The sequence below is a fragment of the Capricornis sumatraensis genome, chromosome 7 (assembly GCF_032405125.1).
Source record: "Capricornis sumatraensis isolate serow.1 chromosome 7, serow.2, whole genome shotgun sequence".
NCBI lineage: Eukaryota > Metazoa > Chordata > Mammalia > Artiodactyla > Bovidae > Capricornis > Capricornis sumatraensis.
In genome coordinates, this window is record NC_091075.1 from 38,863,347 (window position 1) to 38,889,212 (window position 25,866).

General features: G+C 38.4%; 1 protein-coding gene across 3 annotated transcripts in view; it reads right to left on the bottom strand.

The window, feature by feature from the left end:
* Positions 1 to 21,436, bottom strand: part of HERC5 (HECT and RLD domain containing E3 ubiquitin protein ligase 5) — a 45,512-nt gene extending 24,076 nt beyond the window's left edge. For 2 of the 3 annotated variants that reach the window (XM_068975430.1, XM_068975429.1), the window contains exons 1-12: positions 19,103 to 19,184; positions 18,410 to 18,486; positions 15,815 to 16,036; positions 14,550 to 14,641; positions 14,149 to 14,279; positions 12,574 to 12,719; positions 11,192 to 11,268; positions 9,238 to 9,341; positions 7,676 to 7,735; positions 6,063 to 6,156; positions 2,910 to 3,099; positions 1,469 to 1,623 (exon numbers count right to left, since the gene is read on the bottom strand). In XM_068975430.1, coding sequence (XP_068831531.1) covers positions 1,469 to 1,623; positions 2,910 to 3,099; positions 6,063 to 6,156; positions 7,676 to 7,735; positions 9,238 to 9,341; positions 11,192 to 11,268; positions 12,574 to 12,719; positions 14,149 to 14,279; positions 14,550 to 14,641; positions 15,815 to 16,036; positions 18,410 to 18,486; positions 19,103 to 19,164 — 1,410 coding nt within the window. In that variant the 5' untranslated portion in view covers positions 19,165 to 19,184. Of the gene's footprint in view, positions 1 to 1,468; positions 1,624 to 2,909; positions 3,100 to 6,062; positions 6,157 to 7,675; positions 7,736 to 9,237; positions 9,342 to 11,191; positions 11,269 to 12,573; positions 12,720 to 14,148; positions 14,280 to 14,549; positions 14,642 to 15,814; positions 16,037 to 18,409; positions 18,487 to 19,102; positions 19,224 to 21,141 lie in introns of those variants that run through there. The other variant, XM_068975428.1, reaches the window with a different exon arrangement.
* Positions 21,437 to 25,866: the final 4,430 nt, after the last annotated feature.

The following is a 25,866-nucleotide window of genomic DNA, read 5'->3' on the forward strand; positions in this document are numbered from 1 at the left end:
GACGATTTAAACTGGTCCAACCACTTTGGAAGACTGTCACTGCTAATAAAGAGCAACACAATTCAATTCTATCAATTCCAGAATTAGGGATGGCAACTAAAAACTAACAGTTGATACACAATACATATCTTTTACTATACATATCTCTTAGTGATGAACACTAAGAGGTATATACAAAAATGTTGACAGTAGTGTGTTTACTCACAGAAAAACTCTCCCCTCCCCCAGCAAATAGAATTGCAAACAGTACATACTACATATTAATCAATACTGGAATGGGAGGGGAATATGTATACCTATGGCAGATTCAAGTTGATGTTTGGCACAAACCAACACAATTCTGTGAAGCAACTATCCTTCAATTAAAAAATAAATAAATTTAAAATTAAAAAAACCAAAGCAACAAAAAATATGTTCTATCATTAGACTATAAAATCCAACATGTCTTAGTTACATTAGAGTCTGACAGTATTTTGACATGGAATTTTGTTTTATAATTATTTACTATACTCTCTACGATGTTTTCAGAGAAGGCAATGGCACCCCACTCCAGTACTCTTGCTTGGAAAATCCCATGAACGGAGGAGTCTGGTGGGCTGCAGTCCATGGGGTTGCTAAGAGTCGGAGACAACTGAAGCGACTTAGCACCAGCAGCAGCTACAATGTTTTATCTTTTTCTGTTTGTATGTTTTGCTTGACAAATGCGAAAAAACACTCTTTTCTATTTGTTACACTAAAAGTTGAAAAGTATTTTAAAGTTTTCCTAGTAATTAAAATTTAAATTGGCTGTATTCTTTGTGTACTTTTAGCTTTATGTTTTGAAGCTGCTGCTGTTGTTTTGAAGCTGTTTGGTTTCACAAAAGATAAATACTCATGGTAGTTCATAATTTAGCAATAAAAATAAAGTACATATAATTTTTGTCTGGATTAAAAAAAATACCGGAATGGGTATTTATGGTAGAGACATACTATAAACTCAGAAGTGAAAATGAGTGAAATACAGACAGATGTATTAATCTGGATGACTCTATAAAATGAAACACTATGTAAGCAGTGTAGTTTATTCATATTAAATTTTGTAAACAGCAAAATTAAACAGCCTAGTGTCTAAAATTACATATAGCTATAAAACAATAAACAGGTGTTAAGGGAACAAGTAACTGAAAATCCAGGATCCTGGTGGCCTTCAGGAGATGACAAAGTACAGTCTGTGAGAGACACACAGGCATTCCTAAAGTTTTCTTTTTTAACATGGGTGGTAGTTATACTGATGTCTGTTTTACCACTTGTCTTTAAACTGTACATAGATACTATACACACTATATATGCATGACTTCACACAAAAAAATTTTTTTAAAGCAATATCAACTTCATGCTTTGTAAGAGTCTGTTAAGATTCAAGCCAGGTGAAATCAAGGAAATTCTTATTGCAAAATAAAGATGTATGGGTTTCTAAATCAGCACTTACCCTATACAGCTTTTTCAACACTTCTAGAAGAGCTTTAATGTGATTGTTATTCTCAGAACTTTCAGTCCAATAATGCAGTTGAGCAATGACGGCTCTTTTAAACATCTGGACCAGATTGATGAAAGGAGATTCTTTCAGAGATGCCCAATATTCCTCTGAGGGATACAAAGGTAGATAACTGTTAGCATGTAATGTTTCTCAGATTCTTAAAGGCAAAAAGTAGTCAATATTTTCTAAAGTAGTCAAAAAATTATTTTCTAAAAGTAGTCAATATTTTCTAAAACAGAGTATTTTCATATATATCATAGGTATCAATATAAAAACACATTTGTAATATACTTTTCAGTAAATATAACTGCAATTGAAAGTTTAGATGTCCTCAAAGAAATGAGTTGAAAGTTTAATGTCCTCAAAAAAAGAGAATGCCTTAACTGTAACAGCACCACAAACCTGATCTAATTAATTTGTAAAGCGGGGGAAAAAAGCTAGACAAAATTAATTACTCACATTTTTTGCCCCAGTGAAATAGCATACAGTATGAAAATCCAGATAAAAAACTATTTGTGATAATGACTTTTTTCACTCTGAGCATGAGTTTTTAACTCTTAAAAACCATCTTTCAGCATTGTGAAAAAGAAAACTGCTTTAAACAACGGCTTCATCACTTACACAGTGACTTAAGAAAACGTAAGAAAGGGCTTCCCTGAGCTGATACGCTAACTGTGTCGAAGACCGCAACAAAGCTTAATCAAGCCCTAGACCTAACTTCCAGTGTACTAGAAACACAGGGAAAAGAGTAAACAATCAGACAAAACTAGATGTGAAACACTTACAGAAAAACTGACCCAGGCTCTTCTTAGGAAAAAGAAAATTCTGCAAAATACTTTTTGAGACAAGTGCAGAAATCTAAACATGGCCTAAATATTATGTAATACAGTGGAATCATGTCTAATCTTATTAGGTGTGATAACAAAGTCGTGGTAATACAGAATTCCATATCCTTATGAGATGTGCATGCAAATATTATGGGGAAATGTCTCCAATTTACTTTCATATAGTTCAACAAAAATGAAAATCTGTACATGAAGAGGGAGATGCTTACAAAACATAACTGCTACTGACTCTCAGAGAGTATCTGGGATTTACTGTACTAGTCTTTCAATGTCTAGGAATGAAGTTTTTCTTAATGAAAAGTAGGGAGCAAAAGACCTTATCACCAAGTCACACATGTATCATTACAAGATCACTAAAAAGTGACTAGAATAATCCATTTTGGATGACCACAGTAATGATTATAGCATGTTTATATGCTAAGAAAATAAACTAAAAAACAAGAATATGTTTAGTTATCTACCTAAGATCTGCTGTAACTTTGCTAGGCATGTGTTTCCATTGAGAAGATTGTCATGTATTCTCAAGTGTAAACCATTTTCGATCTTACCCAGAACTCTTGAAATCTGGTTATTCATTTTATTAACAGCTTCTGCAAATGGAACCACCAGGCTCTCCCAGTTGTTACTATCATGCATCACAGGACATTCTGGGAGAAGGAAGAAAACTTCTAAAGCTTCTTGGTGTGGAGAATTAAATGGAAGATTTTTGAGCAGATTATCCCTGAGACATGAGGTTATCTGTGGTCAAAAAGGATGCGGGAAAAGACAAGTCAAACACAGCAGGAACTGGGTGCAGTTACTGTAATAAAATAAAGTGTGGAACCTGGAGTTTCATTCCACCATGAAACTGGAATGATCACTTCGTCTTTCTAAAACCCATGTTTACAATTCATCTCATCTACCATCCCAAGTACCTCGGAGTACGTATTTGACTAGTATTTTTACCATCCAGTTGTTGGCGTTTATGAAGGAGATCAAGAAGAGATCACATGTGCAAGACTGTATTAAATGCACAATGGACTCGGAATTAAAAGGCAGCCCCCTAATAAGTTCTATAGTCTTCCCTCCAGCTCCACTATCACACCTCATTTATTAAAGAGGAAGAATATGCCAGAATCTCCAAAAGTAAAACAAAACTTAAAAAACAAAAACAAACGAAAGGAACTACAGTGAAAATCAACATGGTTTCCTGTTATCTTCTTACAGAATCACCTGTCTCATCTAACTCTCTCCACCGAACTCCAGTTTCTCTCTCCCCCAATATTCTTAACAATTTCCCCCATTCAAAATGCAAGCTGAAAAAAAATCTGAAGAAAAAAGCTGAAGAAAAATTCAAACGGAATTGTGAATTTTTATGTGTTATGTGGGCTAACAGTAATAATTTGCCTAAAAGCCCACTAAGATAAGCTTGTGTTTCCAGGGTTCTTATTACTTGCCAGATATTGTGCTAATTCACATATATAGGGTCATCTATTCTTGTCATTTCTCTGTATAATAGATATTATTATCCCCAATTTATAAATGAGAACTCTGCATCTCAGAGAAATTAAATTGCTCAGGGTCACAGAGCTAAGTAAGAATCTCTCCTGGTTCTTTTCGACTCCAAAGCTCAATCACTGAATTAGGAGATACTAACAAATGGTATCTCTAAATGTATAAATTCTTATAACCATCTATTGTAAACATTATATTGGGCTCCCTCTACTAGGTTCAATCTTCAGAGTCATGCACACCTGATTCCTGCACTGTAACCCATTTCCATGCCTCCCTCTTACTCTGTGCTCTTCATCATTCACACCCCCAAGCCTCCCAGCCCTTTAGAACCACTGCAAAACTCTGGAGCCAGTTACAGAGTTTCACATCTTAGGCCTTGGTGCACACCCTCCTGAATGCCTGGTATGTCTTTCCCCTGTAGGAACCTGGTACAGTCCCCCTCCCCACTGGGCACCTTGTTTTGACCACTCTAAATAGAACCAACCATTCACAGCCCTGAGTAATGACTGAATTCATTTACCCAAAAATGTTTATTACACACTCACTATGTTCTAAGCTAGGCAGTAGGGAAGACTAAGTGTAGTCGCTCAGTCGTGTCCAACTCTTTGCGACCCCACGGACTGTAGCCCACCAGGCTCTTCTGTCCATGGGATTCTCCAGGCAAGAATACTAGAGGGGGTTGCCATTTCCTTCTCCAGGGGATCTTCCCGACCCAGAGATTGAACCTGGGTCTTCCGCATCACAGGCAGATGCTTTACCCTCTGAGCCACCAGGGAAGCCAGTGGAGTGTGAAACACATCCCATCTTCACACTGACATCTACACAAAGGTATCTGTCTCCCTTCATGAATGAAGAGCCTCTAAGGATGGGGAGCATGTCTCTCTCATCTGCATCAGGAATCCCACCACAGTGCCCTACTCATGGCAGTATTCAACTGTTTGCTGAATAAATGAAGGAAGCCCAAGTCTGTGAGTTCATATCACAGAAATCTCAAAATAGAAAGAAACAATATAGGTCTTTTGATCCAACTCTCTCGTCTGAAACAATGGGAGACTGCTCCACGATTATGTTGCTTGCACTGTATGTGATACTGTTCTGCCACAACCAAGGTATATAAGCCTTAGTGATGAACTAGTCCAACCACTTCCCTTCATGAATGCAGAAATGCTTTTCTATTTTTGGTGATCTTTCCAAGTGCTGCAGAGTCCTGGATAAAGGTGCTTAATTAGGGATCCATTTTACTTCAGACTCCTAATTGGGCTGTGGTTCTGCCAAAGGTAACGTAATTAAATTTCCCATCTTCCCTTGAGAGAAAAGAGTGTGTGAGAGAGAAAACTTGCAGCTAAGACACAGAATGTGGACTGTGACGGACAGAGCCAGAGAGCAGGGGAGGGAGCCAACCGCAGGGAGAGAATGAGTGGATACGGAGAGGGAAAGAGAGGGAAAGGCCAAATTGGGGAGGGATGGAGAAGCAAAGAGAGGAGAAGTGGAAGTGGGGGAGAGAAAAGAGCCAGAGACTTCGGAAGAAACAGACTGAGCGAAGAACGGAGCTAATGCTACCCCTAGATCAATCAGTACAGTAGAACAGGGGAATAAATTAATAAAAGCTATACATTAGGAAAGGCTGGATTAAAAAAGGAAGTATATTTGAAGCATCTCCAAGTGCGAGGCCTAAAGATAGTAATAACAGTGCTGAAACAAAGAGGCAACAATCCCAGAAAGAATAAGAACATTCTAGAATCTACAGAAAAGGAACAGCAATGCAACGAAACACAGAAGAACCCACACAGCCCTCTACGAGGGGGACAGTCACATTAGAAAAGGTGTTCTCATTTCTATACTTAAGTGTAAAATAATGGCAAATATGCTGCTCTTATTCTGGTGTAACCGTCTCAGCAAATATTTTAATAATCTTCCTAAAGCCAGAGTTGAGAACATTCCCTCTAGGGGAGTCTGTGCATATACGTGTAAACATGTGTGTATATAGATAAACTGTTTTGATTATCTGTAACTATGTTCCTACTATATCATCTATTTCACCCTATGTGGGGAAACTCCTGAATACTATCGGAGTTTAACTTAATTTACATAAGCCACAAGGCTTCAGAGAATATGTGAAAACAAGATATTTCTTCTGAAATTTTGAGTTCTTATAAAAATGTTTCAGTGTATTTTCTTTTTCCAAGTAACAATCTGAAGAATACCACCGTGTTAGTAATCCAGTCCTTTTGGGTTAACTCCTTAAAGGTATTCCTTGCTGCATTCAAGTCCAAATGAATAGATATCATTTCTCCATCTATTCTGTGGAAGGAAGATAAGTGAAAGAAAGATAAGTAAATGAAATAAGATGCTTCAAAATTAAGTATTTTATTATTTATCCAGATGAAAAGTTTATTCTAAAGCTTGCTTCATTTTAATAAAATTATTTTTTCTCACCTTTACAATAACGATTGTTTCTAAAATGCCAAAAAATATCAAGTCTGCATTAACAATATATATGCTATCAGACTTTACATCAGATACTGCCTTACCTTAAATGAGTAATCAATAAATATTTATTTTCCAATAAAGAAAAACAAAAAAAAAGCCAAAGATAAAAGGTAAAAGTTTTTCTTTTTTCCCAGTTTCACGAACCAGAAGCAGGAACCAAAAAAGGGGTCTCCAAGCAGTAAATTTGTAGTAATCCAATAGAAAATTACTAATGAAATGATTATCTTAACCCAAGAATTATACTGGATTGACTATATTATCTAAAAAGAGACACATTCTTTGTGAAATAATATATTTAGTGTCTGAAAAGAGACAAATTCTTTTAAATAAATATTATACCAATATTTAGGAAAAGAAGTACAAAGTCATTCTTTCATATACTTAAAAATTCAAAGAAACCTAAGTATCCAGAAATAAAGAAACAAATAAATTAAGGTATGTCATTCCCATGGAATACCTTGCAACCATTAAAATGATGGTATGGAAAAATACTATTATAAAAATTGAATAAAACAGAAAGTGGACAAAACATTAAGTATAAAGAAATATATAAAACAATACCATTTTTTGTAAAAGAACTCATTTGCATAGAAAAAGATATTTATACAAACTCTAGCTATTATGTTTAAGTGCTGAATTTTGGCTGATTTTCATTTTTGTTGTTGTTTCATGTCTGTTTTTTTTACATTTTCTACAGCAAACATGTATGTGCTTTTGTAGGGGAAAAGGTAATTTTTTTAATGAGATATTATTTTACCCTCAAACCATTTCCTTTATAATTTTTATGAAAATTTTAATAAACTTTTAATTAAAAATTTAATAAAAATATAATTTTATAATTTTTCTTTATAATTTCTTTCACAGTTTTTTAAATGAGACATAATTGACACATAACATTATACTAGTTTCAGGGGTGTACAACATAGTGCACTGATGTATGTAGAGCATATATTGTGAAATAATCACTACACGGTTACAAATTTTTTCCTTGTGATGAGAACTTTTAAGATCTATTCTCTTAAGTAAGTAAGGAAGGAAAGTCACTCAGTCATGTCTGACTCTTTGCGACCACATGGACTATACAGTCCATGGAATTCTCCAGGCCAGAATACTGGAATGGGTAGCCTATCCCGTCTCCAGGGGCTCTTCCCAACTCAGGGATCGAACTCAGGTCTCCCACATTTCAGGAGGATTCTTTACCAGCTGAGCCACAATTTTCTTAGCCAACTCTCAAATATACAATACAGTATTATTAATATTAATCATAGTAACCATGCTATCATTACAGAATGTTTTTAACAAAATTTAAATTTATTATAATATATATTACCTTTCCCTTAAAAAACTTCCAGTCAGACATGCAGGAGATGAAAATATCTCTCTTATTTCCCTATATAAGGAATAAGATCGTGGTTAAAACAAATCAGAATATGTCTCCTTATAGCAAGAGGCATAATAACTGTCCTTCAAACTCCTCCTGCTGTCTCTGAGTTATCTGAACTGCCATGTGCATCTGAAAGTCTATTTCATTTGTGAAATCTCAAAATTTCAGAGGCAAACAAGGAAAGAAAAAGATACGTATTCAGAGAAGCAACAGGGGAAGAGAAGGCAGCTTGACCAAGGGTCAGTATTTTAAGACAAATAAAACACTCCCAACATACCCAGCTTCCCAAGCCCTATTTATTTCTATTCTACTGAAGTGGAAACAAAATAGAGGGTGGGGGAGTACGCTCAGTTCCACCCTAGAAGTACCTGCACAAACAGTTCTTGACCATTTGTGCTCTGCAAGGCAAGATGCAGCTATCTGGAGTTAACTACTTTCCAGAATTATAAAGCAACACCTAAAGTGTCTCTAAAAGGAAATGCTTGTAAAAATGAGTACAATCTTTAATGATGGTAGGAGTTCTGTTATTTACAACAAGGTTGCCTAAGATGTTCAGCTGTGAGTAAGAGTTCAACAAACAAGAGGCTCCGAAGTCAAGCAGGGTTGGAAAACAATAGACTGTATTTCCTGCTCAGAGTCACAATTACACAAACATATCAAAGGCTCAGAGAAGTCCTGCAGTAAAGAGAGCTGCCCTCATGGAGCCTACGTGCTAGTTGTGATGGTTAGTTGTATGTATCAACTTGGCCAGAGAATTGGTCAAACACCAATCTAGATGCTGCTGTGAAGGTATTTTTTTAGACAACATTAACATTCAAATCAGCAGGGTTTGAGTAAAGCAGATTACCCTCTATAATGGGGGTGTGCCTTATCCAATCAGTTGTAAAGGAGAGGAAATTCTGCCTTCAGACTGCCTTGGGCCTCAAGCTGTAATATCAGTTCTTCCCTAGGTCTCCAGCCTGCAGTCTTGCCTCACAGATTTTGCTCTTGCCGCCCCCTACAACTATGTGTGTGTGTGCTCCATCACTCAGTCATGTCTAACTCTTTGTGACCTCCCGGGCTATAGCCTGCCAGACTCCTTGGTCCATACGATTTCCCAGGCAATAATATTGGAATTTTTACTCCTTAAAAATCTCTCTACACACACATAGCCTCTACTGGTTCTGTTTCTCTGAAGATCACCAAGTAGTAGACCACTGGGTGATGATTTGGTCACTACGTGTCCAACTCTTGTGACCCCATGGACTGTAGCCCACCAGGCTCCACTGTCCATGGGATTTCCCAGGCAACACTGGAGTGAGTTGCCATTTCCTTTTCCAAGGGATCTTACTGACCCAGGGATCAAACTCTCATCTCCTAAATTGTGAGATTCTTTACTGCTGAGCTCCTAGGGAAGCCAAACAGACTACTAATGGACCACAAAATCTTACATCCTTGTATTGTGCAAAATCAATTGGGAAAATATTGATTTAAAGAGCTATATGAGCAGACAGACACGTAGGCTGTACCTTTTTGTATTTTGCCACTGTTTAGTCCCCACATCTGCAATCCATCTCTTTACAGTGCCTTCATTCACGGTAGGAATTTTCCTCCTCAGATTCACATAGGAATTCTGTAAACAAACAAAATAGTAGAATATAGTAATTTAGATACAAATGAAATAGGTCTTCAACTTTTAGGCACCTTCTAAGGATAGAGCGTAATACTAAGTATGGATAATATAGCTCTGGAAAATCATAAAGATTCTACCAATCATTTGCCTGGCTGCCAGTTTCTTGACCAAGGATGCTTAGATCCAAAGTCAATTTCTCTGAATGCCCCAACACTCAACGCTTTATATGGGTATGACCAGATTAAACTGAACATCAGAGTTTGGGAAGATCCTGACAGGACTGGGTACAGAAGTAGCAAGAACTCAATTTGCCTTGGTGAAGTAGGATGTGGAGATTATGGACTGATTATTCATAAGACTATGAACCTCGGGTCTTTATTAATACTGGCTGGAAAAGTCACTTCAAAACGTTAACCCATTAGCTTCTTAAAACCCTAGCGAAAATGCCATTTGCAAGGAGCCTCCTGAAAGGTAAGTAGAATCTAGGGAAATCACACTTATCTGACATACAGTATGGGAAAATCTGCTGATTCTTGTTGAGTAAAGATGCATGCTGTTTCAACAATGAAGGATCAATAATGTCTAGCCATTCCCCAGCATGAGGCTAGGAACCTGATGATTTTGGAATTCACCAAATCTAGATTCTGGAAATTTTTGAAGATACCAAGTTATAAAATGTCTAGTTTCTAGTCTCCCAAGGTAATACAAGTAACAACAAAAATAAACAAACGGGACCTAATCCAACTTGCAAGCTTTTGCACAGCAAAGGGAATCATAAAAATAGAAAAGACAACCTACGGAATGGGAGAAAATATCTGCAGACAACATGACTGACATGGGCTTAACCTCCGAAGCATACAAAGAGCTCGGCAACTCAACAATGAAAAAACTAACAACCAAATGAGAAAATGGGCAGAGGACCTTAATAGAAATTTCTCTAATGAAGACACACTGATGGCCAGTAGGCACATGAAGACGCTCAACATCGCACATATTAGAGAAACGCAAATCAGAACTACAGTGAGGTGCCACTTTACACTGGTCAGAATGGTCATTATTAAAAAGTCTACAAATAACAAATGCTGGAGAGGATGTGGAGAAAAGGGAACCGTCCTATCCTGCTGGTAGGTATGTAAGTTGGTGCAGCCACTAAGGAAAACAGAATGGAGGACCCTCAGAAAAGTAAAAACAGAATTACTATATGATACAGCAATCCCACTCCTGGGTATATACCCACAAAAAACTACACCCATTCAAAAAGATACATGTACCCCTATTTCACAGTAGCATAATTCACAATAGCCAAACATGGAAAACACCTAAATGTCTGCCAAGAGAAGAATGGATAAAGATCTGACACATTCATACAGTGAACATCACTCAGCCATAAAAAGAACAAACATCATGCTGTCTGCAGCAACATGGAAGGCAACTAGAGATTCTCATAGTAAGTGAAGTAGGTCAGGAAGAGTAAGCACTGTATGATACCACTTGTATGTGACATCTAAAATATGGCAAGAATGAACCTACCTACAAAACAGAAACAGATTCACAGACCGAGAACAGACTTGTGGTTGCTAAGGAGGCCAAGAGAGAAAGAGGGATGGGCTGGGAATCTGGGGTTCGTAAACGCCAACTATCACATTAACATGGACAAAAAACAAGGTCCTACTGCATAACACAGGCAACTGTATCCAATCTCCTGGGATAACCCACCATGGAAAAGGATATTAAAAGAATGTATATACATATGAAACTGAAGTCGCTCTGCTGTACAGCAGAGATTGGCACAACATTATAAATCAACTAGACTTCAATTAAAAAAAGAACTTCTGGAGATCTTTTTTTACCTCTTTTTCCATCCACATCAAAATGCTTTGATTCCCTCCAGCAACCATTATTAACTCCTTTACTGATGTGCTGCTTTCTGAAAGGAATTTACAAATAAAAAAGAGCTTAGAAACTCTTGTGATACAAACATACACACTCAAGTAACTTTAGATCCTTCTTAAACAGAGTCCTTTTCTCTTTCTGACAGACTCAGTACACTTCCCACCCACAAAGCAAAAATACGTCTCTACTTCAGGGTGAAGTCTAGTTGGCAAACAGGTAATTCGGAAGGCTGACAACGTGGAATCAGTTTAATACACATGGTTACTATAAATGCTTATATATTCAACACAGTCCAACAAATACTTGATTAGTTAACTGTTCCCTGGTTTAATTTAGCACCTATTACTAAAAACCACATTCTAGGAACTTCCCTGGAAGTCCAGTCATTACTGGGAAGACTCCCAGGGAAGTCTAGGACTCCATGTTTCCAATGCGGGGAGCACAGGTTCGATCCCTGGTTGGGGAACTAAGATCGTACAAGTCACCTGGTGCAGCCAAAAACAAACAAACAAAAAGCCATTTCTACAACTCAAGACTTAATCTATGACTACTGGCTCTGAAAAATGTTAATAGTACTTCAAAGGCCTATGTACGTGGTTATAAGAAATTAGATATAAGATACAAACTGCTTAAGGAAATAACCCTATCGTTCATTTCCCCAGAAGAACTGAGAGAACTTTAGTACTTTAGGTCACCACTAAGCTTTCAGAAACAAGTGACCCAAGTGCTCCAAGGCACTTCTATAGTGAAACCTTTCAGAGTTAAGCCTCTGAAGTTACACAGTGCACACACAGTTCAAGTCCAGCCAAAACTGCTTATGGGCTAACCCTTCACTTTCCAAGTCTCTGTACCCTCCAGTAAAATGGGACTGAAAGCTCACATCTCCTGACGCTGTTTAAGGACAGGTGAGATGACACAAGCAAGTTTTAAGTACAGTTACACTGCCTGGCATATGTCAGCTGCTCATCATTCTGAGGGTTTTTTATGATTAGGAGTCAGTTTAGTCAGGTAAGAAAACCAATCATCATGGAAATAATAGGTCCCTTGAAGACTGGAATCAGAGACTGCAAAGGCCTCTGAACCCATATAGTTTTGTTTTGTTTTTTTAATGTTCTATCATTCTAAGTCCACATTAATCTTAACCTGAAGGGCTTAGAGAACTAATGGCTATTCTGACTTGATAAATTAGATAGGGTATGTTAAGTTATTTACAAGTAAACATGAAATCAGTAAAGCTCCATTCATAGTCATACATTTTTCTTGCTACATTACACACTTAGGAAAATCAGATTTTCAACAAAGGCATTTATGCCAAATCCTGTGCTCCTACAGAATTTACCAGATTTGAGTTCTTCACTTGATGGCAATTTCATGGGACTTGGTGTCAGCTGATTAAATGTCCCACCGTTTCCCAGTTGTCCTTCTTTTCCAGAACCAAAAGAAAAGACCTTTCCCACATCAGAAACATAGGCAAGTGTGTGCTGCCTATTAAACAAAAGCACATACAGTCAATTCTCAATTCTCCACAATGATCAGAGTATGCAGCAATCTGGTAAAACTGCAGAAATTATACTACCCAGTGAGTGAAACTAGTTAACAAACTCCAAGTGGATGCAATTAGCCATGTGGAAACTAAGAAATCACTACTGTGTAGCTGAGGTGATTCTGGAACCCCAAAGTCCACTGAAAGCCATCAGGCTGCATCCTAGCAAAGGATGTTCCCTTGGGCAGAACAACCACCACCTCTAGCATTCTACTCCTTAGGCCTTGGCTTGAATCACCACCTCCTGAAAGCCATCTCTGAGCTCCTCCCCATCCTAGAAGATGGAATCAGGTTATCCTGAGCTCTGACTCTACTTCCCAAAGACCTTTAATTATGCTGATTTTCTTACCAATCTGATTAATGGCCTCTCCTATTATACAGATGTATAAGGAAAGAATTTGGCCTTGCTCAGAGCTCTGGCCTTTATTCTCACCTCTAGGGAGGTGATGTCTAACCTCTTAGAATTTCCCAAGTGATAGGAGTGTCTCTGTTATTCATGGCAGGCCCCTTGACCACACCTAATAGTTTATCAAAGTGGCTCATAGAGGCCCCTCCAGCTATAGGTAAGCTGAACCTCTGGGTACACAGAGGCTGGAGTCTGAGCTCAGTCACATGGGCAATAATTCAATCAATCATGACTAAGCAATGAAAGTCTGGACTTGGGTGAACTTCCTGACTGACTATTCTTCACAGTCATGTATCAGGCTGGGAGGAGGTAACACTGTCCATGCCTCCAAGGGGAGTGGACATCAGAAGCTCCTCATTTGGACCTCTTTTATACTCTGCTATGCAGCTCTTCCTTTAACTCTATTGATAATTTGTATCCTCCTCTTAAAATTGACCATCAGTATAATAGCTTTCAGTGAGTCTTATGTCTTCCAGTAAATTCGCCTATGTTAGTAGGGGTGCTGCTCTGGTTTGCATTAAGACATGTCTAAGGTAAGGATTCCTCCTGTAACACGTTACTCAGAGGAGTGTGTGTTATGAAAAATCCAAAGTGGTGACAAAGTTTCTTCAGTTAACACAGACAGAGTGAGGATGTCAATGAATAATCCTTTCAACTCATGTTTGTTCATTTTTTCCAAATAAATAATTTTTTAAAAGATAAAGTGCATTTGAATATTTACAAAGGTATTTCACTGAAGGACCAACAGAAAGTATATTTACACATTTTAAAAATCAATTAAAATAAATATGTATACTAAAATAAAGATTATGATTGTCTAACAATGTGAATTAAGCATCTTCACCTGTCTGAAATGTTTGATAGTTTTATCTCAATCAAAGAAACTGAAGACAAATTTTATTAAACTACCTATCTAAATTTATTATATTTATCTTATCAATTTTTATTGATACTTTACAACTTACCTTCCACATGCTATCTGGGTCACTCTATTTCCAACAAGCCCAGCTACCAAACAGGGTCTTAACTCATTCTGTGTTGAATTGTGACCGAGTTGCCCGTACTTTCCATCACCAAAAGTAAATACCAGTCCACTCTAAGAAAGGGAATTTCTTATCAGAAATTAGAGAAATATGACACAGAAGTAACACTCACTTCTGTGAAGTGTTAGCGAAGGCATCAGTGAAAAATCAATAAAATCACCATCAGAGCAAAGCCCCCCAATTATCAGGACAGTCCTGCATGGGGAAGCAGTGACCTCACTTCCCCAGGAAACACCAGCTGCCCGTATCTCCACGTTCTAGTGCTCTCTCCACTACAAAGTGCTCTTCTGGAACTGCAGTCAAAGAGACAAGGGTACACTCACCTTTGTGAGCAGGGCAGTGTGAGAGCCACCACAAGCAAGAAATTCAACTTTCTGATCATCCAGTGCTTCAATACAGGAAGGAGAATCTTTATCTACACAAGAAAAACAAGAGTTCAAGTAACCACAAGGAAACATTGAATTTCACACTGGAGTTCCATGCTACTGACAAAACACCCAGATTACTTCCTCTAGGCCCATCACAGTAGCTCCCAACACACTGACAAGAAAGGCTCTGTGCTGGTAGATTTAGGTCTGAAAACGGAACAGGGGTGGTGGTCAAAGGGCACTCACCTGTGAAGTGTCACTTTCACTTCCCAGAGCCCTTTCTTCTCTTTTTAAACTGGACTTGATTAGCTCTCACTGCAGCGTATCTGGTATTTCCAATTCCAGTCTAGCATTATTACCCTTCTAATGAACCTAAAGCTTCTTATTCTTCTTTCAAATTCTCTAGTGGAGAGAACTGCCTTACACTACCTCTTCGCTCTATCACGATTACTTCCTTGTCCCAGAGAGATTCAGCAAAAGTAAGTTCAATGGTCCTTTATTCCTTTTCCTCCTGTGAAATGACTTACGGGCTCTCCTGAGCAACTAGCACGGGGACATGGGAAGCAGAAATGCAGTATCTGACCAGCAAGCCCAGGCGGAATGTGTGTGTTACCACGGCTGATAAAGCATCGGAGTTTGCCACACTTGAAATCTCTAACAAGGGGTTTGGGGTCATCAGAAATACTGACTTTTTCTTTGGGGAGGTAGCTCAGTAATGCGAATTACATGTTTATGTGTGTGTACACACATGTAATTAAAACCTTAAAGAATAAGATCAGAATAGGTGTTTCTAATCCTTTCGCCACAATTGTATTAATAGATATTTAAAGTGCACAGGTACCTTAGAGGTCACTTCATCCAAACTCATCACTTTACAGAAAAAGAAAATGAGACATAGAGAAAAATGAAGTGACCTGGGTAGGCGAAATTAGTTAATGTGGAAGTGGGAATCACAGCCCAGATATTCTGATCCCTGTCCAATGCTCTTTCCCTTTTTCCCACTTGACTCAGACACTCATCTCAATTACAGCCGTGACCTGCACACTGTGTGTGTTGTTTAGACAGGTTCTACACTGAATACAGAGATAACCAGGCAAATCAGTGCTAATGAAAGCGGGAATCTGAACCATTTTTGGTTCAGATTACATTCAGATTATATTCATCTCTTATATGTCAAATATATTTGTTTATAATATGAATTTTTAAATATATTTCCATACTGTAGGTGTGGCCCAGGCCCAGCTGTCCACAATCATTTCTTCCCCAAGAGTAAACATTTCCGGACATGGATAAGGCCATGCTGTGGGCTTCTCCTGCAGAAATCTGAACCAAGGGGACTCCTGAGAGGTTCTCCACAATCTCCGGTGTGGAAGTTGAGGCAAATATTCTTCCAACTCCAAGCTGGCCATCTAAGTTCTGTCCCCAAGCAAAAAGCTCACCACCTTGACATTAACAGAGAAAATGCTGTCTTAGTAAGTTTAAAATGCAGCAGACATCACCCTAGGACATTATATTCTATCCATACTACAGCATTACAATCTCGTCCATTCAAACCGACAGGACTGCTCAGATCTCAAGACTCAGTCAGAAACACTAGAAGAAACTCCTCTTCAGCAGTAAGAGTTACAGTTCCTTATCTTCTACCTCAAAGGGTAGTATTAAGAACTGGATGTCTGTGTTGGCCCAAAACTCCTATGCTGAAATCCTAACCTTCAGTGTGATGGTATCAGGAAGTGGCCTTTGGGGTGGTGACTCAAATTGGATGAGATCATGACAGGGGGAGCACTCATGAATGGGATTAATGCCCTTATAAAAGGGTACCCAGAGAGCTCTCCTGTCCTTTCCACTTGTAAGAAGACTGGCCCTCACTAGACACCAAATCTACTAAAACCCTGAACTGGACTTCAAATTTCTGCTGTTTAAATCACCTACTCTATTTTTATTATAGCGACCCAAACAGACAAAGAATAAAGCTATTGGAATATAGCATAATCAAATTTAAGAAATATTTATTTTTAAAAACGCACGGGATGGGCCTATGAAAGACAGAAACACTCTACTTTTGAAAAAATAAAACCACAAACTACCTTTCTTTCTCTCCCTCTTCCACGTGCCCAAAGATGCTAAATAAATAATGTAAACATACATTTGAAATTGCAGCACAGTATCATGAAGAGTGAGCATCTTCTTCCATTAATATATGGAACATATTTTTACTTTTTCTACTTAAAAATTTTTTATTGGAGTTTAGTTGATTTACAATGTTGCGTCAGTTTCAGTTGTACAGCAAAGTGAATACACATATTGGGACATATTTTTAAAGAAAAGTTCTTAGATGTTATCTAACAGAGATGACAGTACCTAATAGAGGCTGAAAAAATATATCAGAGACTTAAATTTTAGTGAGTACTACTCTGCAAGATACTATGCAGGAAAAGGTGAGAGGTAGAGATTTTCCTTCAAACCTAATTACCAAGTGCCTATCAGTTGGCAGGAAATACCAAAATGAGAAAAATGAGTAGTTCCCTTTCTTGCTTTCCCAACTTTCATTCTTCCTACATTTTATTGTGACTTATCAATAGTAAACCCTGAACAATCCCTTTCCACCCCCCTCCCCACATCCATACATCCTAGGCTTCTTGAAGGCACATGTATCTGTTTCATCTTCACAACCTGAACATGTAGATACTCAAAATGAAAGAGTTGTTCATAAATGGATGAAGTCAAACAACCAGCTTTTTCCAATACAAATTAACACTTAAACCTTAACAGAGCCTTCAGTACAAGTCAAATACATGATCACTTACTTCCCTTGAATTTCAGTTTTCATTCTAAAAGTTTATATCTGTCCTATGTATTTAAAAAATTTCCTTGATCCTGAATTCCACTATTCCTTATCACCTGCCTGTCTTAATTAGGTCAAGTGGCTTCAGGAAATAATTCATATTCACTACTTCCCTTCCCTACCATTATGGCATCTGATAAGAAATGGTAAGTAATACAGCGTTGGGGAAAACCCTCGAACTCAAAAGGTAATGTTAAAACATGTCAGAGGCCAGCAAACTGGCCATAAAAGCAGGCCCAAGGGATTCTGAGCTCCTATCATGGGAGCTGGAAGAACCCTAGGAAAAGGGAAGAAAGTTCTGGAAAAGGGTGGACCATTCCTAATCTTGCTTCCAGAGAGGATGATTTTAATTATTTAGAATATTTTCGTTGTTTCATATTTGAAAAATAGGAAACAGAACTGCTGAAATAAATCTCTAGGCCCAAGATGGCACCCAGGAACCCTGTCACCAAACCGAACCTTCACACTCTGAATGCTCAGCCTGACCAGAAACACAGTACATCCAGTCAGCCAATCCCCAAACACCAAGTTTACTCTGGGCTCTATACTTATTTCCTTGATCAGATATGCAACCACAGTCAATCATGCCCTATTTCCATACTGAAGCTTTTGACACTCTACGAAACTTGCCCTTGCTCAAAATCCCTTGGGAAGAGCATTCCATTGCTTATGAGCTCCTATACGCTTTCAATCAATAGGCTCCTTTCCCTTAAATAAAGAACATCAAACTCATTACTAAATTGCTTTAGTTTTTTCATTTGAGAGAATAAAATCTAGGAAAAGTAATTATGAAAACCAGAAGATTTTATAGGTCCAAGAATTCTGATTTTGTATCTCTTTTAGTAGTGTTCTACCATACCACATTCAAAACCATATTTCGGTCCTGGTACCAAATGAAGCACTTACATTCTCTTAGTTCTATATACACATAGATTTACCCCTCTTGAAAAAACAATATTTAGAAAAGTACCTTTTGAGAGTGCAAGAGAATGATAATCTCCACATGTGATCTGAATTATATTTTTTTCTTGTAAAATGCACTGAAACCTGGTGAAAGGAAATATATTTTATGTTGATCACAAATAAGTCACAACAGTTAAGAATTATTAACTGTATTTAATTGGATTGAAGCTCAAAAAAGTTAACTTCACATTCAGCACATCTAAAATTATTATAATAATAATATGCTTTAATTAGTGGTTTAAAATGAAAATAATGTTCATTCTAAAATTGTGGTAAGATGATTCTAAGACTCTTTTACAAACAATAATTTTATGATGCAGGAATAACACAAGATGAAAATAAGTTCTAATTCACAAGATCTACTAGGAAAAAGTCTCACAAATCATTCCATGATAATTCACTTTTCTCCGAGGTTGAAAACTACTCTGGGGTTAAATGAGTTAATTAGTATGTAAGTCCAATTTGGGGATACATGGACTAACCAATCATTTCCTTTAAGTGCCAAATCAACACATGGTACATGCCCTGGGAGATACAAATTGATTTACAGTTCACTAGTCAGTTCAGAATTCATCATGTACTTAAGATACCACCTTATAAAGCAAGGATCATATAAAGTAACATTTTCCCTCAAAAAATATGATTGCTTTTTGAGTGAAATTTACATCATTTTTAATAAAAAGAAAAAAAACTTTCCTACCTTGCATGTTCTATGCTATACTTGTACTCAAATGGTTTTCCATCTGAGGATAGAACCAGCATGTGCTCTTCTCCTTGGTCCATGGAATGTATCTTCATTTTTTTCCCTAACTTAATGCACTCTGCAGAGCAAATCCAACAGGAAGTATCATCACTCTCACTGTGACCCACTATTATTATTCACTTAATTATAATGCACTTAAAACACTTGGGAAAAAAATGTCAACTACACAACTCAACTTAACCTGAATGTCTCTTTTAAGAAAATTCAAATGCAGCAAGCAGACAAATAGCAATGCCTAGTGTCTTGACAACAGATTTTCTTTCTTAATTTGGGCAAGCATTGATTTATACTGTTTTAAATTGAATATATCTTTTCAATTAAAATAGCTATTTGCTTTTAGATACTTGTTTAATAAGTTCAAGGAGAGAAACTAAATTTGAAGTGCTAGAAATGAAAAAGTCTGTAAGAAACTATAATTTAATTTTTGGAGAACATACTTCATTTTAAGCGTAAATGAGAAATTGGGTTTGGGGGACAATTTTTTTAAAGGATGCTATTAAAAGAAATTGTACTGTCAGTGCATATTTAGCGCTTTCTCAAAGTTAAAGATTTAAAACTGTCCACTAAACCCTTTATTTTTATCTCATTTAATTTGTTCACAAAAAGTAGGTAGAGTTGGGACCTTGTTTCAGTTTTCAGTTCTAATGAAATAAAATCTATTTATGCAAAAGATCAAAGCACAAACCACTTCATAATACAAATTCTGAAGAGAACCAAACCAGTCTGGTAATAAAGAATGGCACAATAGACTAAAGCTTTTTTAGAAACTCAGCATTTCAAGTCAGTTGGAAAAAAGGAGGGTTAATTCAAAAAAGGTGGGTTTATTCAAAAAAAGGTACTGGGACACGGCTAGCCATTTTGGAGAAAAAAATAAATCAATCCATATTCCCCCACCTCACTCCTTAAGTTAAAATAATTTCTAAGTGTATTAAAAATGTTAGGTTTAAAAGCAAAATCTTAAAATCAGTAAAAAGATGAGCACATTAAAAAAATTTTAGATTGAGAATAGCTTTCTAACATAACACAAAATGCGTAAGTCTCCTTAAATGAAAAGATTGATGCAGTAAATTATAAAATAACATTAGCAAAAGGCAAGTCGGGTAAAATTTTACAGCGTAAATGACCGACAAACGGCTACTCTTACTCAATATACAAAAGCTCTTCCAAATAAACACGAAAAAGATAAACAACTCATCTTTTTTTTTAAAAAGCGAGGCAAAGATGTCAATGAACTGGCACTTCACACACACCCCCAAAAAACTCAAATAACCTATAGAAAAAAGGTTCTCGACTTCCCTCAAGTTAAAAGCAAAACGAACAAAAGTAAAATATCATTTTCTTCACGCAATAGATGGGCAAACTTTTCAAAATTAAATGTGTGGTCACTTACAACCCCCTCCACCTTAAAATTCGGAGTCAGGGTCACCAGAGCTAATAAATCTCTACAGAGATTACCAAAGTGCAACTGAAAGCCCTCTTTAAATTGCTTGCACACGTAAGACATTATCACTGAGAACAAGAAAACCCAAACAAGGTTCTCCAAAGACTCCCAAAGTCAGAGCCGGTATGTTCTAAAAGGCGTAAGTGAAAAACACATTTTGAATAGAAACCAAACATAGAGGCAGACTAGCTAAGATGCTGCCGGGGGGACTCCCTCCATGAGGCGGCGGCGGAGCGGACCTTGTGTTTCTCGCCTCCGTCCGGCCCAAACTCCGAGCCCGCGAGGAACAAGGCTGGAGAACTCACGGGTGCCAAACGCGAAAACAACCCCGGCCGGGCGCGCTTCTACGGCCCGCGCGGACCGCTGCGCCGTCGGGTCCCCCCACTGTCTCTCGCGGTTAAAGAAGGACCGCACACCCACAAGTCGGGCCGCTCTAGAGAAGCGTCCGTGCGGGCCCCGGCCAGGCCGCCCACCGCACTCACACCCCCAGTCCGCGGAGGGGATGGCCGAGCGGGCGCTGCGCGGCCTCACTCACTCGGCTTCCTGGCGCCGTCGCTCCCCGCCGGCAGCTGGTGGACCTCGACGCCCGCCCCGCCGCGCTCCAGCACCGCCAGGCGCCGGCGCGTGCAGCACATCTGGCGTGTCGCCTCGGGCCTCTTGGACAGCGCGCTGCGGAGCCCGGCGGCGCTGGGGAAGAGCCAGAGCTTCGCTCCCCAGGACTCCGCGGGCGCTGTCGCGGAGGGCCGGGACGCGGAGGGTCGGGACTCGGGGACCCGCCCGGGCACCGGGCGTGCGCCGCCCCGCGACCTCCTCCGTGGCTTCCCCTCCATCACCAATTTCCCGAGCTCCTCAGCCGTGTCTCAGCTGTCCGAACGTTCGAAGGAGACCGAGCTGAGGCGAGGAAAAGAGGCGGCCAAAGCCCGAAGGCGCCCACCGCCCCCGGGCGTCGTGGTGCGGAGCCGCAGCGAGCGGAACGCACACCGACGTCTAGGAACCGCAGCCTCTCTACCCCGCCCCGACGCTGGGCGCCCGACGTGCTGTTTGGGGGCGGAGCCGGCAGTTTCTGAGAGAAACGAAACTGATTGTTGTTGTTTTTAAGGGAGCGGAATCGAAAAGAGAAAGGGAAACTCGATGGTTTTAAGACTGGCTTGGACGGTGGCCAGAGTAAACAAGGCGCTGGTCTGTGAAGAGGTGGGAGGCAGGGCTGAGAAGACGTTCTCAGGCGGGCAGTGGCCACCTGAACTGGACCAGGTGGCCTTCGAAGAAATACTGCAAATTCCACTAGGAGGAGCCTTGACACAGGCGGACTTGCAGAATTTCCAGAAACTATTGTGACAAGGAAAGCTGAAGTTTGCTAAGCATTCTGCTCCAGGCTTTGCCACAGCATCATGGTAAAGCTGAACAGAGCTATCCCATGCCACGGCCCACACGACGGTGACTGCAACCAGTGCTGTCAATATATTTGTGCCTTTTCTAGAGTTTCTCACGAATGGAATCAGATTTGTGCAGTCTTTTGTGTCTGAGTTTTTTTCACTTAGCATAAAGTTTTAAGATTCAGCCTGTAGTGTTTCATCGGTGGTTCTCTCTTTGTTATTGTTGAATGGTAGTCTATTATATGGATATACTACAATTTCTTTATCCGTTTACCTATAGGCAGGCATTTTAGTCCTTTCTGGCTTGCGGCTCCGATGAAAAGAAGTGCTGTGAATACTGTGAACAAGGCTTTGAATAAATGTGGATAAATGTTTTCATTTCTTTGGAATGAATAACTAAAAATGAAATTGCTGTGTCATATGGCAAGTACATGAATATCATTTGAAGAAACTACCATACTTTTCTAAAACGCTATACTGTTTAGCATTCCGTCCAGCAATTTGAGAGGTCCAGTCCCTCTGTATTCTTCCCAACATTTAGTACTGTCAGTCTTAATGTTAGCAGCTGCGGTAGTCTAAAATACCATCTTACTGCAGTTTTAATTTCCATTATTCGCTGGTGGCTCAGTGGTAGAGAAGCCGGCTGCCATTTCAGGAGACACCAGCTTGATCCCTTGATTGGGAAGATCCCCTGGAGAAAGAAATTGCAGTCCACTCCAATATTCTTACCTGGGAAATCCCATGGACAGAGGAGCCTGGTGGGTTAGAGTCCACGGGGTCACAAAAGAGCTGGACAGGACTGAGCAACTAAACAACAATGATTAATGATGGGAATTTTTTCAAGTGCTTATTAGTGCTGATCTCTGTCTCCTCTTTGGTGAAGTGTCTGTTTGCATCTTTTGCCTATTTACTGATTCCATTGCTTATCATCTAAGGTTTTTTTTTTTTTAATGTATAAGAGTCCTCTATGTTACATATAAAGTTATTTACAAGACATATGTTTTGAAATATTTTCTACCAGGCTGTGGCTTGCCTTTTAATTTTATTAAAAGTGTCATTTTAACTAATACTGTACAACTATACTTCAATAAAAAGAGGCAAGTTATGATCAAACTAAAAAATTAATAAAATTACATGAAAAACATCATCTGAAGAGCTAAAGTTTTAATTTTGATGCAATTTATTCATTTTTTCTTTATCCATTCTTTTTCTCTTACCAACATTATTCCTGCTTTTTTTTTGGTGTTAAAAAATCTTTGCCTAACCCAAAATAACAAAGATTTTCTCATACATTGTCTTCTAGAAGTTTTACAGCTTTAGGTCTTTGTATATTTCAAATGAATTATTCTTTATGGTGTGAAATAAGGGAAGAGGTTCATTTTTTTTTTTTCTTATTCATTTCCACCTGTTCCAGTTGGCTTTACTCATTGAATTGCCTCAGTGTGTCTGTCGAAACTGTTGACTATATGTGATTGGACTTATCTCTGGACTTTTTATTGTGTTCCATTGTGTATTTCGGTTTTTCACTCCAGTTCCACACTGTGTTAATTACTGTAGATGCTAATTGACTCAAAATCAGTTCACCTAAGTGTTTGACCATTGTCCTTCTTCAGTTGTTTTGTCTATTTTAAGTTCTTTGCATTTCCATAAATATTTTAGAATCACCTAACCAATTTCTACAAAACAGACTGCAAATATTTAGCAATTACTCTAAATTAGATCAGTTTAGGAAGAACTGACCTTATGATAATATTGACACCTTTCTAACCACGACACCTTTCTATATTTACTTAATAAATAGTTCTAGTAGATTTTTTTGTGTGGATGCCTTTGAATATCCTACAGATAACTATGTAATTGATAAATAAGATAGCTTTACTCTTTCCTTTCCAATCATTATGGCCTTTCTTTTTCAAGTTTGGCCTGATGTATGGACTAGTACATCTAGTATAATGTTGAACAGAAGTGATGAGAGACATCTTGAACTTCTCAGTTTTAGCAGGAAAGCATTTTTTTCACCACTAAGTATGAAGTAATCAGGTTGAGTAAGTTCCTAGTTTGCCAAGAGTAACTCATCTTGCATGAGTGAGTACTGAATTTTGTCAACTTTTTTCTACCTCTACTGAGGTAATCACACGATTTTTGTCTAATATGGTGAAAATAATGGATTTTCAAATGAATTTCTGAACTAAGTCCAAGTTGGTCACAGATATTATATTTTCCTGAATGTTTCGTGTGTTTAAACTCTGTAAAAGATTTTTTAATCTGTGATCATATGAGAGATACATGTAGATTTCTTTTCCTGTAATGTCTTTATCTGGTTTTAGTATTAGAATAATGCTGGCAGAAGAGGATTAATTGAAAAGTGTTCCCTCTTCCTTTATTTTCAGAAAGAATATATAAAGAACTGGTACTATCTGTTCTTAAAATGTTTAGTACAGCTCACACATTTGCATAGACAAAGTGATGTTGGAGTTGAAAGGCCTGAATAACAAAATCCAAAAGTCAAGTGCTTAAGGATCTCTTTTGTACCATGTCACGAACCTCTGTCCATAGTTCTTCAGGCACTCTGTCTATCAGATCTAGTCCCTTAAATCTATTTCTCACTTCCACTGTATAATCGTAAGGGATTTGATTTAGGTCATACCTGGATGGTCTAGTGGTTTTCCCTACTTTCTTCAATTTAAGTTTGAATTTGGCAATAAGGAGTTCATGATCTGAGCCACAATCAGCTGCCAGTCTTGTTTTTGCTTACTGTATAGAGCTTCTCCATCTTCGGCTGCAAAGAATATAATCAATCTGAATTCAGTATTGTGATATCCATGTGTAAAGTTGTCTCTTGTGTTGTTGGAAGATGGTGTTTGCTATGACCGGTGCGATCTCTTGGCAAAACTCTGTTAGCCTTTGCTCTGCTTCATTTTGTACTCCAAGGCCAAATTTGCCTGTTACTGCGGGTATCTCTTGACTTCCTACTTTTGTATTCCAATCACCTGTGATGAAAAGCACATCTTTTTTTGCTGTTAGTTCTAGAAGGTCTTGTAGGTCTTCATAGAACCATTCAGCTTCTTCAGCAGTAGTGGTCGGGGCATAGACTTAGATTACTGTGATATTGAATGTTTTGCCTTGGAAATGAACAGAGATCATTCTGTTATTTTTGAGATTGCATCCAAGTAATGCATTTTGGACTCTTTGGTTGACTGTGACAGCTACTCCATTTCTTCTAAGGGATTCTTGCCCACAGTAATAGATATAATGGTCATCTGAATTAAATTCATCCATTCCAGTCCATTTTAGTTCACTGATTCCTAAAATGTTGATGTTCACTCTTGCCATCTCCTGTTTGACCACTTCCAATTTACCTTGATTTGTGGACCTAACATTCCAGGTTCCTATGCAATATTGTTTTTTACAGCATCATAATATACTTCCATCACCAGTCACATCCACAAAGGGCATTGTTTTCACTTTGACTCCATCTCTTCACTCTTTCTGAAATTATTTCTCCATTCTTCTCTGGTAGAATATTGGGTACCTACCAACATGAAGAGTTCATCTTTCAGGGTCATTTCTTTTTGCCTTTTCATACTGTTCATGGGGTTCTGAAGGCAAGAATACTGAAGTGGTTTGTCATTGTACAGGAGGCAATGATCAAGATTATTCCCAAGAAAAAGAAATGCGAAAAGGCAGAATGATTGTCTGAGGAGGCCTTACAAATATCTGAGAAAAGAAGAGAAGCAAAAGGTACAGGAGAAAAGGAAAGATACACATTTGAATACAGAGTTCCAAGAATACCAAGGAGAGATAATAAAGTCTTCCACTTACTCCTTGGAAGAAAAGTTATGACCAACATAGATAGTATATTCGAAAGCAGAGACATTACTTTGCCG